This window comes from Trachemys scripta, chromosome 3 (assembly GCF_013100865.1).
Source record: "Trachemys scripta elegans isolate TJP31775 chromosome 3, CAS_Tse_1.0, whole genome shotgun sequence".
In the NCBI taxonomy this organism is placed as follows: Eukaryota; Metazoa; Chordata; order Testudines; family Emydidae; genus Trachemys; species Trachemys scripta.
The window spans coordinates 189902078-189914938 of NC_048300.1; the positions used below are offsets into that span (position 1 = coordinate 189902078).

General features: G+C 44.9%; 1 protein-coding gene across 1 annotated transcript in view; it reads right to left on the reverse strand.

Annotated features, from left to right (window-relative positions):
* Nucleotides 1-1245: 1245 nt before the first annotated feature.
* CDC5L (cell division cycle 5 like) overlaps nt 1246-12861 on the reverse strand; it is a 49311-nt gene continuing 37695 nt past the window's right edge. The window contains exons 14-15 of the mRNA XM_034766919.1: nt 4919-5131; nt 1246-1749 (exon numbers count right to left, since the gene is read on the reverse strand). Of these exons, the coding sequence (XP_034622810.1) occupies nt 1645-1749; nt 4919-5131 (318 nt within the window). The 3' untranslated portion in view covers nt 1246-1644. The remainder of the gene's footprint in view (nt 1750-4918; nt 5132-12861) is intronic.

A 12861-nucleotide genomic window follows, 5' to 3' on the forward strand; every position in this document is an offset into this window, starting at 1 on the left:
CTTGCAGGAAGAGCAGCCCATTGCAGCTAGCTGGTGGAGGCTTGGAACAAGGGTGGACCAGCAGCCCCCCTATCAGCTCCTCGCTCCCGTAAGTTTCCTATGCAGCAGCCGCCCAATAGGCTATCAAGGCAGTTCAGCTGTCCCTTCCCCCACTGTCATGTGCTGCTCCTGACCTCTAACTTGGAGCTGCTCCCAGAGACTCCTGCTTGCTGTGCAGGAGAGGGGTGAAGGGGAGGGCTAATGTCAGTGTGTCCCCCTCCCCCCTGCTCCTGCACCCCGCTTACCCCTTCTCCATATAGAGCAGGGAGGGGACACAGACGAAGAGAGACAGAGAGAGCTTGGGGCAGCAGCTGCTGTCTCAACTTCCTGATCCACTTAAAAAGACAATGCACTTAAGAGTGGGTCAGCTTACTTAAAGAGGCAGTGTGCATCTCTCTCTCTCTCTCTCCCAGACACAAGGTATGTGTCTGTCTCTGTCTGCTATGCTGTCTCCCTCCCTTGTGTTTGTGCTGCCTTGTGGGAGAGGCTATATTAACATCGTGTTAACCCTTGAGGGCTCAGCCGAGTGCTAGTTCATCATTTAGCAGCAAGGCATCCCCTGGGAAATATCCCTGCCTTCCTCAGGTTCTTCCCTAGCTGGATCGAGTGCCTTTAGAACCCCTTTATGCTGCTCCGGCCTTTTCTCCAAGTTTATGGGGCCAAAATGTGTGTTAGGATCTCATCCAATAAATTAATTGTCAGCTAAATCAAGAGGAGAGATACTATTACAGTGGGAATTTCAGAAGTGCTCAGAGCTGGCCTAATTCTGTTCCCCCTGAATTCAGAGGTAAAATTCCCATTGATGTTGATGGGAGCAGCGAGGCCAATGCTGAGTGCTTTTGGAAAAAAACCACCCTATTCCTCAGTGGGAAAGGTAAAGCTAACCTTATTTCTTCAATCCTTTTATGTATCAATATGATCACTGGGTATCCAGATGTTAAAAAAGAGCATTGAGTGACATATGCATAAAATAATGGGGAGTCTTTAGTTTTAGCTGGCTTGCCTGCAATAGCAGGGGACTGGACTGGATAACCCAGGAGGTCCCTTCCAATCCTATGTATATGTCCTCTAGTTATACTACACATATGCCCTTACTGATCACATAGCTCTTAATTATTTGACAGTAGAGTAAAAGAAAGGCTTTCCCATTAGCATGAAACAAATATTTCCTTTTCTTCAAGATTCCAAGTGAGAGACAAACATTTCTTTTGATATATTTCTTTACATTCCAGGTTTATTCAAGAGACATTATTCACAAGCACATATACTGCAGGTATATGTTTGGTAGATTTTAAGAATGGTAAGACACTAGGAGCATGAATCAGCAATAACCCTAGCAAACAACAACATGGCTAAAAAAATCCCAGTGTGATTTCTTCTTTTAATATCAAAGCCCTGGACGTTTAAATCCAAATCTCGAATATTGAACCAAGCCGTTCACACCTAGAACATTTGGTACAATGACAGTCCATTTACAAAAAACACAAAATGCAAAGAGCTGCAAATTTACCTATGCTTGATTTCTGAGATATGGATGGCAAGATGCAGGAGACGTATCCGTGCATTTGAAAAATGTTACACCAAACAACCAAGTAATTTTGTGCTTCAATATTTTGATTGAAAAGTCTCCTTATCCAGCATAAAGTCTGCAAATCTCTGCTGGAGCTCCTTCTCTCGCTCTTGCTGCCGCTGCACGTCTTCTTTTAGACACTAATAGGAAAACAAAAAGTAACAACTGGTTAATTCTCACACAGTTTACACTATCACACACCGAGTTAGCATGGGCTGTATTTTCCTTGAGACCAAAGTGTGTTGTCTGAGATAGAAATTCTATTTGATTGGTTTAGAAACACAGTAATTGCTATCCTGGATCAGAGCTGTGGTCCATCCAGTCCAGTGTCCTGTCTCAGAGCGGCCAGCCCCAGCTGCTGCAGAGGAAGTGCAAGAAGCCTTACGCAGGTATGGGAAGATGTGCTCCCCACATTAGGTCTCCTAATCCCAGTTCAATTAGTTTAAAATCCCATGTCTGAGATTTAATGACTCTTCCAAAATCTGTTTGTATTAGTTATTTTTAGCGTTTTAGCTCTTGTCAAGTTTTTGGCCTCAATGACATCCTGTGCCAAAGGAGTTCCGCACTTCAATTACATTGCGTGAAAAAGGATTTCCTTTTATTGCCTTTGCCATTTATAACTAGAGCCGACAGGAGGACGATGACAATTTTATTTTGCGGCAACTTTCAAGGTTACAAAGTTTGCTTTCACTCGCACTGGAGCAAGTTCAGAGTGATCAGGCTATGTGTGCACTTAAAATGCGACACCGCTGTAGCGCTCCTCCCCAAGAGGCAGTAGATAGGTGGGCAGAAGAATTCTTCCGTTGACCTAGCAATGTCTATACCGGGGGTTAGATCAGCATAGCTACATCCTTCAAGGTCGTGGATTTTTTCACACATCTGAGAGACGTAGCAATGTTGATGTAAGTTTTCAGTGTAGACCAGCCCTGGGACAAAAAACAGTTCGGAATCAGGCACAGCAGGGTCTCCCGCATCCCGGACCTGTGCCAGAACCCTAAGCTATAGAGGTTGTCTGTCTCTCACTAAAACGTCATCAAAACTGATACGTCTCCACAAAAACATTTTGACTTTGACAAAATAGCAGATTCCTGCCTGACTGGCTCTTGTATTAACCTAATGACACAATTTTAAAGACCAGCCATTCTTATTCTGATTAACAAAACTCTTCGCAATTTTCTTGTGTGCACTATTAATTATAGTTTCCAACCCAGATGATAATTTAATACCAGTGGCTCCCAACCTATTGGCATACTACATGAGTTTACCTGATTAAGATCCTGGCTGTAACTTCTCATGGCTGCCATCTCCCATTTGGTTGTGTACATTGCAGTCTACAATGAGAGTGGAGCTGCTCCAAACTCTAGCACATGCCACTGACTAGAGCAGTGTTTCTAAAATGTGGCCACTAGCAGAGTTTTTTGCGGCCACGACAGCCTCTAAAGCAGGGGCAGAGACTGGGAGTGGGGGGCAGAGCAGCAGCCCCTCCCTGCAGCGCTCAGCTGTTATCAAGGACAGTGAGATGTGCTGCCTTGGTGTTTACGCTGGCACCGCCAGCAGGGATCAGCACCTTGCATCGTGCAGCCTCCTTGGAGGCTTTGGGCAGCACCTCTGGAGACACATGGGCCAATGTGCTTGGCACCAGAGGCTGATCTTGTCATTGAAAGTGGCTGCAGTGTTCTCTCACCAGAGCATGTGGAGCCTGGGACTCTGCAGATGGCCACTGAGTTCCTGACCCACCTTCCCTGGGAAGGGCTCTTGATGAAGGGCCATGGGAGGCAGGGACAGAGAGATGGGTTTGTCAAGAGGAGCCACCAGCAGGAGTTGGTGACTGGACTCTGAGGCCACCAAAAATTTTGTTGTGAGAACCCCTGGACTAGAGTGTTCACAACTGAATGACTATGACCAGCTTTGGGTTCAGAGCAGATTCATTCAAGGGGGGGCACACAGAGCACTAGTCACCTGACCTACTAACATATGTAACAATGTTTCTCTTAGAAATCAAAATCTGGCCATTTAAGTGCAGCAGAAAAATAAGTGATACTTTTGAACCACAGGACATACACTATTCAATAAAATGGTGATGCATTTAGGACTGCAAGGCAGTGTATGCCAAAGATTTTGGATAAAACAATATGGGAAAAAGTGCCGGGGAGTTTGCAGTTTCTTACATGAAATTCCCTACTTAGGTATGTAAATACATCCAGTTCTCGTAAATTGCCTTAAGTAAGACTGCTGATGATACTTCACAAAACTGGGACAATTAGTGAGCAATCAGCACCAGCTTTTTAAAGCATGCTACAGAAAAGTAACTGCACAGAAGAGTGATGTATGGGTGATGTTCCACCTTTCCTTCCCCTTAATGACTTCCAGATAGTTTGCTATGTTGTAAAATAAAAACAAGGTCTTTCTAACTGCCAACACTGCACACACAGCTTGGTATCTGAAAATAAAGTAGCTTCTTCCCGCTTCATACATCATCTCCTACCATAAGCATTTGGAATTAAACTTAGTTGTAATTTCTTTTTTTAAATACAAGAGGGAGAAGAGAATACAGCAGCTGTTCTGTAGTCACCTTGACCAGCTCAGATCCTATATGAATCCCATATTTTCTTATCCCTATTTCCCATTTTTCCAGTTGTATGCATAAGAAATCCTTTTCATGTGAAAACAATCTTATCCAAACTGGACCTTTTTCATTGTGTAGGAATAGATGAAGAACGCAGGCACCTAATTTCCCATGATGTTATACTACACAGTAATATGCCCATTCTGATATGGTTCCTCTACCACTTTTTCTTTTTAATTTTTATTTAAACATGACCATAGTCTTAACAAAGAGTAATAAGGTTAACATATCATGAGATAACAGGCCTATCTCCAGCCGGTGTAAACTGTCATAGCTCCATTGACTTCAGCGGTGGATCTATCCCAATATATTATAATAGTCAACTAAAAATAACTAGGTAACATATAACTTCTGCTAAATCAAACAGTCTGTGTAGTATGAGATTAAAAAACCAAAACACAATAAAATAAACAAGGGTGGGAGAAGAAGCAGCAATAAAAAGATCAGCTTCAGCTTTAACATGGCCCAGGATCTCAGATACTACAGTGATGGGAAACAGTGTAAGAACCTGCATAATTATGTAGAAGAAAAGAAGTTGACATGAATTTTAAAAAACGCAATATTAAAAAATTAATGTAGCCAACGAGTAGCAGCAGCCCATGCAAATTTAACACTGTTAAACAAACACTTCTCTGTTTCTGTGCTTCTAGACGATCCACTGAAGTGGTGTTTAGGAATCCTACCTCCAGTCTCCTGGGAATAGCAGCGTCTTCGTGTTTCTTTAACTCCTCAAAAGTACGTAACTCCAGGTAAGCCTGTTCAATCTGGTCCCACAAATCATTTAACTGTTTCATGAGTCCCATTGCCCGAGACTGGTAACCACCAAGCAAAATCTTCATCTTCTTTTCCATCTTGGCAGCCCTCTTAGCTTCTGTTGTCATGTGACCTCTGTTTATCTGTAGAGAAGAAACCATTGTGTGTATTACTGATGCAGAACAATGCTAAATCTTTCTATTTCTGAAGTGCACTGTAGGATAAGCACCTTCTATAGTGCAACAGCCCAAGACAGATGAGATCATAGGCGCCGACTTCTTCTGGCACCGGTGGGTACTTGACCCCGCTCTGCTCCCCGCCCCAACTCCACCCCTGCCCTTCCCCCCTCTCGCCCCCCTCCCACCCCCATTCCAACCCCTTCCCCAAAGTCCCTGCCCCGACTCCATCCCCTCCCATCTCTATTCAACTCCTTCCCCAAATCCCCCCTGACCCCGCCTCTTCCCCGCCTCCTCCCTGAGTGCGCCACGTTCCCGCTCCTCCCTTGTCCGTCCTAGTGCTTGCTACAGCTGTTTGGCAGTGGCAAGCGCTGGGAGGGAGGGAGGAGCAGAGACGCAGCACGCTCAGGGGAGAAGGCGGAGGCGAGGTGGGGGGGGAGGTTGGCTGCCGGTGGGTGCAGAGCACCCACTAATTTTTCCCCGTGGGTGCTCCAGCCCCAGAGCACCCACGGAGTCGGCGCCTATGGACGAGACATTATTGTACTAAAACTTCAAATCAAGGAGCAGATTTTCCTACTGTAACGACCCCTAGAAAACACAAGCATCATTACAGTCTATTAGAGTACAGCGTTAGACAAAGATTATTAAAAGCATTGTGCTGAGTAGGCAGCAAGGCCACTGTCCATGCATATCATGGCTACATACCAACTCCCAAGGGAATAACTAGGAGAGAAATCCCTACCCCCGTTACAGAAAATAAAATAAAGGAGATTAATATTTTCCTCTTTTTAAATATTACATATTATACCTGCAAAGGTGGCCAAAACCTTCAATCTGGCTCCCCTTACCTCCCTACCCCCACTATGCCCCATTTAACTTGCTCTTTCGCATTAAAAAAAACCTGAATGAGGCGCCTTAGAGCAACTCCCAGTTCATATTTCTGTAATAAAAGCAGTGTTAAAAAAAAAAACACAGTTGCCTCTGCAATAACACCACCACCACCACTCTTCTGCAGTGCTTTTCACCTGTGGAACTCAAAGCACTGTAGAAAAATGGGAAAGTAACATTATCCCCTATTTACAAACACTTCTCTGAGGTAAAATGATTTGTCTAAGATCACACAGCAGGTCAGTGGCAGAGCTGGAATGGGACTCAAATCTCCTCATTTGCAATCCAGGACCAAGTGCAGCAAATACGGTGGGGAAAATAGTAAAAGGGTGGTACCAACATACTGGAGCAATTGGTACACTAGAAAGAAGTGGTGATCTCTCTCTGAAGCATCATTTTGGTGAGTGCCAACAGCGGGGCTCTGGGTCATGAGAAGTGTAAATGGGGAGAAAGAGTTAAAAATATTGTAACCCTAAATATATCAAAGCAGCAGAGAAGAGACTGTTTATACCCATTTCCCCTACGCTTTCATTTCCTCTGTTTAGTGCAGGGCTGGCCAACCTGTGGCTCCGGAGCCACATGCGGCTCTTCAGAAGTTAATATGCGGCTCCTTGTATAGGCACCGACTCTGGGGCTGGGGCTACAGGCGCCAACTTTCCAGTGTGCCAGGGGGTGCTCACTGCTCAACCCCTGGCTCTGCCACAGGCCCTGCCCCCACTCCACCCCTTCCTGCCCCCTCCCCTGAGCCTGCCATGCCCTTGCTCCTCCCCCATCCCTTCCAAGCCTCCTGCATGCCACAAAACAGATGATTGGGAGGTGTGGGGAGGGAGGGGGAGGCGCTGATCAGCGGGGCTGCCGGTGGGCGGGAGGTGCTGGGGGGGGAGAGGAGTGATATGGGGCTGCTGACATATTGACTTACTGTGGCTCTTTGGCAATGTACATTGGTAAATTCTGGCTCCTTCTCGGGTTCAGGTTGGCCACTCCTGGTTTGGTGGAAAGATATCCTGCCTAATCCCCTGCCCAAACTGGACTTTAAAGCTATTCTAATGAAATTTCATACTCTAACGGCATGCACAACAGCACCCCCTGCTCCAGCTGTGGCTCCATGATACGCTAAAATGAGAGAAAAGAATCTGCACCATGGTAGAGGCCTGCTAGTTACCAGAAGTTGATTCTTACTCCTGGGGTCTTGCAGTGAGCACTTTACATTGACTCATGGTAACACCTTGGCCCAGGAGAGTCCTGCCCACGCCTCTAAACTATTCGGATGGGAGCCACAGTCCAGAATTAGGGTTTTCAAATGACAAATGCTAATGAAAAAGAAGAAATCCAAACACCTACCACGTAGGACATTATATATGCAGAGGAGCAAGCACAGTAAAGACAACTTTTACCACTGGAAATGAAAGGCATCATAACCTGTCACGTATTGTGAGATATATGTCTGCCAGCCACAGATAGTGCCTAGAGAGAGAGACACCTTGCTTATCTGGGCAATATTAATTGGACTGTCAAAGTTTTGAAGGATTGTTAACGCTTACACTCCTAGTCCAGCTCCAACTGATAGTATCAAAGAAATGCTCTGTGTTGAATCAGCAATCTAGTAGCACTATGAAATATCACTGAACAGAGTCTGGGAGAGGTAGCATTTCACATCTCTATTTATGGACATATGGATTTACTTGTTGTTTTAGGCTATACTCATGGAATACGTCTTTTTGCAGAAAGCGTTGTGCAAAGGATTCTAAATTTAATAAAAGGGTAAAAGTCCGTCTTCTCAAAATGTGGCTTCCCAGTACACCTCTACCCTGATATAACGCGATCCGATAGAACACGAATTCGGATATAATGCGGTAAAGCAGTGCTCTGGGGGGGGGGGGGGCTGCGCACTCCGGTGGATCAAAGCAAGTTCGATATAACGCGGTTTCACCTATACGCGGTAAGATTTTTTGGCTTCCGAGGACAGCGTTATATTGGGGTAGAGGTATACGAACGGTGTATTAAACAGTGCAGGTGATGGGAATAAATGCTTCTTTTAAGCTGGCAATACAATCTGTAAATGCTAAATTACAAGTTCCCAACTCATGTAGCAGTAGTCAGTGGGGTCTATTTTCTTTTAGAAATCAAGTGCTGCATTGGTAAATATCACATCTATCAAACACAAAGTCATTATTAACTGATTAAAAAAATACAGAATACTGCATTGTTTTGTGCTAAGTCTACCCTCTGTTCTCCCAGTGCATGATGCGTTTTATTGTGTATGAAGATTGTAAGCACATTGGGCAAGGACCATTTTTCTAACTGTTCTGTAGTGTGTCAAATATATTCAAAAAAGACACCTATGTCCACACCAATCAATCACAACCATTATAGTCACATGATCCATGTTAGGACAAAGCAGATATTAATGCCAACTCCTGTAGAACTCAACTTCTTAACGAGTTTTACTCTAGAACTAAACGTGCAAATTAGAGCCTTTCACATACCAGTATTTTAATAGGCAAAATACAGAAAAACAAGGGGATTGTAAGGGTGGGAAACTGTTAATGGGACAAGGGAGAGAGATTTGCGCTTCTGAGCTGCCTGGCTTGCTGGTAGGGGTTAGACTGAACTGGACTGTAGCTCTTTTCAATTTATTTTCAAGGTATCTAGAGCAGCGGTTTTAAAACTTTTTCAGCTGAGCCCTGACTTTGAGTTACAATTTTTAGTTGCAACCCCCTCTCCCGCAAGCCAGACAAAAACAGACACAATACCTGCCCCTCCTCTCTCGGACTTTCAGGGTGCGGGAAGGTACGTGTGATGTCTCTGGGGGTGGAGCCAGCGCTGGGGGCGCAGAGGCTGCTGGAAGCAGAAATCAGCGCAGCCACCGCAGATGCTGACACTGACCCACAGGCTGGGTGACCTTCTGAGGTGAGTCAGGGGGTAGAGGGCGCTCCCTCCCTGAGCCACTTGGCATCGGCGGCCCGAGCTGCCTGGCATCGCTACTCCCCCCCCCCCCCCCCAAGGGGGCATGCCCCACGGTTTGAAAGCCTCTGATCAAGAGTATATGAAGAGGTGCCCCTTTCTCAACATTTGTAAACATCTAAAGAAAAAAAAAATCACATAAATAAATGAGTCCCTAATCTTCCTGAGGTTACTTTATGACTAAAAAACTATGAAAACTTTAAACGTGCAGATGGTTAAATGTATTGTTACTTCATCAACAAATACAGCGACATAATAAATGGACCCTTCCCCCCACCCTGGTAATATCTGGTGCCTGCTAAATATTTAAAAACTGAAAAAACATCTATTCCTTCCTTCCTAGCCTGTAACCAAGAAACTGGAGCATTCCTCACCTTTCCCTCTTCCACCCAAACTAGAAGACTTAAGGACCCCATGGAAGGGTCGGGGGGGAGGGTGTGTGTTGTCTCAACATTTTGTAACAAATTCTAAGTATTAAAAATTGCTGACTGCTGCATTAATGCCAAGAACTGCATATAATTTTAGTTCAAGCTTCATAAAACGTTAAGGCTCAGATACCTGGCTAAAACTCAAAGCTGTTAAGGAGAGGTGTGTTTAAATGCATTCTTTCCTTAAAACTGAGAAATGGATTTCAGTAAAGTCTGACAACTGTTTTCCTCGTGAAAATAACAGGAAAATTAGAAACGCTTGAAGGATTTCTCTGCTTAGTTACTTATTTCCTACTGCTTCTGGGCCAATTTTGGTCATGCTGCCTGATGCACCCACTATCCTGGAACAGAACAATGTGCACAGACATGGGCAAAGTGATTCAGTATCACTGGATCAGGGCAAAACCTTTGTATTTCTTAAAAAGATACAGGAACCTTCCCTTTCCAGCCCGTGTACTATATTTCTCTCTACAGATCTTTTGGGAGCAAACCTGGAGCCACCTACAAAAGCAGTTATCAGGGAGCCCTTCAGCTGCAATCACTAAATATCAATATGCAACCTTTCCCTCTACCCCAAACTCCTGGCCCATGGTTTGTTCTGTGGGATGAAGGTAGGGAATGGGAAGGTATCTAGAATTAGTATGTGTTAGGGAAGTTAAGGGAATGGAGATTTCCTGTAAAGTAGGAGGAGGGAAAATTGCTATGTGCTCCAGACAGGGCTGCAATCATAGATTCCTAGATCAATAAATTCCAAGGCCAAAAGGAACCATTGTGATCATCTAGTCTAACCTCCTGTATATCACAGGCCATAGAACTTCCCTAAAATAACTCCTAGAGCAGATCTTTTAGAAAAACATTCAATCTTGATTTAAATTGTTAGTGACGGAGACAACTTGCTTGATAACTCTAGGGAATCAGGGTGTCACCGCAAAGCTCTACCAGTATGAAGCAGCTTATACCCCCCATACCACGTGACATTGGAACACGAGTTAAATTACACCGATATTTCAAACGGACCCATGGGGACTAAGACCCCCAGCATCCCAGGATCCTCTGGCACTGGGAGCTCTTTCCATGCCAGTGTCAGCAGTCAGCTATTTCGGCTGTAGACCAAACAAAAGGTCACAAGAATTTATTTTTTAAAATCAAGTGTTTTTTCTTCCACTCTCCTTGTATTCACAAATGACTGTGCCATTTTTTTGTGCCAGTTTTGAGCAAAGGCCAAGTATGGAAAGTTTCAGTCCGATATATGAAAACGTCAAGAAGTGATTGGGAAAGAGGGGGGGTTATGCAACCTTAGGTTTCTGTGCCAATTTCCACTTTAACAAAACAAAACAGAGTCCAAGGATTTCCTCACTGGACGTACACTGTGCAAGGATGAGGGGAAGGACAGTCTTGTGGTTAAGGTACAGGACCGGGACTCAGGAATTCTGAATTCATTTCTCACCTCCTCCACACACTCCGTGTGTGACCTTCAGCAACTCACCAACAGTTCCAGGCCTCAGTTCTTCATCTTTCCCTCAAGCATCTTTTTGTCTGTTTTGCCTATTCAGATTGCAAGCTCTTGGGGTAGGGACCATCTCTCACTACCTTGCTAGCATAATGGGACTCTAATCTCAGCTGAAGACTACAGGGCAGCAGTGGGCAACCTGCCGCCCGTCAGGATAATCTGCTGGTGAGCCGTGAGACAGTTTGTTTACATTGACCGTCCGCAGGCATGGGCGCCTGCAGCTCCCAGTGGCCGCAGTTTGCAGTTCCTGGCCAATAGGAGCTGCGGGAAGCAGCGTGGGCTGGCGACCACTTCTCACAGCTCCCATTGGACGGGAACGGCGAACCGCAGACACTGGGAGCTGCGGGCAGCAGTACCTGAGGATGGTCATTGTAAACAAACTAGCTCACGGCTCACCAGCGGATTACCCTGACGGGCCGCAGGCTGCTCACCACTGCTCTAGGGTCTACTGTAATAAAACAATAATGGTTTTAAATAGTCTTTCTGGTCAGACAGTAAAGGCTACCATCTTCAAAAGTTAACTAATTACGTCAACTTTAGCACAAGCTCAGGTAATCAACACTACCACTCATATGGTTCAACACACTATAAGCTTAACACTTCACTATTATACTAAAGAGGAGCATTTCTTAATGTAGCTTGGATGCAAGGATAAAGGTACTACCTGTGTACTGTATTCAATAAGGCCACTGAGTTGGACATCTCTTAAAAATTATGCAAAATGAGATTTAAACCTGATTTACTCAGGCATCTCGATTTTTCATAGAAAAAGTACTCAATAAAAATTCCCTGAAGTGAGGTATTACTGTATATAATTATATCCCAGAACTGAAAACAGACATAACTCAAATGAGAAAAGACCAGCTAACATTTTATGTTCCTATTTAATCCAACAATCAGGAGGCCTAAGGGTGAACCACTCTTTTGCACTTTATTATATAGATTACATGCCACTACTGTTTATTAACACTTGTGGCAGACTGTCTCCTGAACAGTTTGGCCAAGATCACAACTAATAACTCAACAGCAGTCTATGAATGAAATATGTTGCTGGAAGTGGGGATTGTTATGAGCCTCCTTCAAGTGTCATAATACATTTTGGTAGGATTTTTTTTAATAAAGCCAATACAAGATTTATATCATGTTACACCCTTAACAATTCGGTTCCCTGGCTGTTATCAACACACAAGCTCATAACTTTCTCTGAAAATGGTGATCCAATTAGCTAAATACTGGATTTATTTTATAAACAGAAAAAATCCGTAGGAGCTAGATCTGACTAAGTTCATTAGCAATCTTTATAAACACTAGATTCATTTAGATCACATCTCCTTTTAACATCCCTATGTGGAAATTACCTGCTATAATTGCAGTACACTGAATAACCCGGCCCATCATAATGATTGATCCCAATAAAGATAAACCTAGAGAAGTGTGATTTTAGTAAAGAGGTGTTGCCTTGGATTCTCTCCCGCTCTCTTTTTTAAACTTTCCTGAAGTCTTTTCCCTCTTCAGTATTTAAATTCTTCCCCCAGCTCAATACCATACTGTAGGCCAGCGGTTCTCAATCAGGGGTCTGTGGAGCCCCGCCACTGAAACCTGGTGCCCCACACCCCCTCACTGGGCTGACGCTGGGCGTGGCGCAGGGCTGAAGCCCTGAGCTCTCCACCTTCCCCTCCCACACTGCAGCCAGGAGCAGCACAGGGCTGAAACCCCGAGCTCCCCCTTTCTACCCCTCCCTCCTTCCCCCGCTGAAGCCAGGAGCGGTGCAGGGCTGAAACCCCGAGCTCCCCACCCCATCTGCTGCTGGTGCCTGGGGTTGTGGCTGCTCCTCAGCTCCCAGCCCCCTTTGACTGCTCACGCAGCCGGTCAGAGCTACCAGGGTGGCTCCGGGCTCAGGAGAGCCC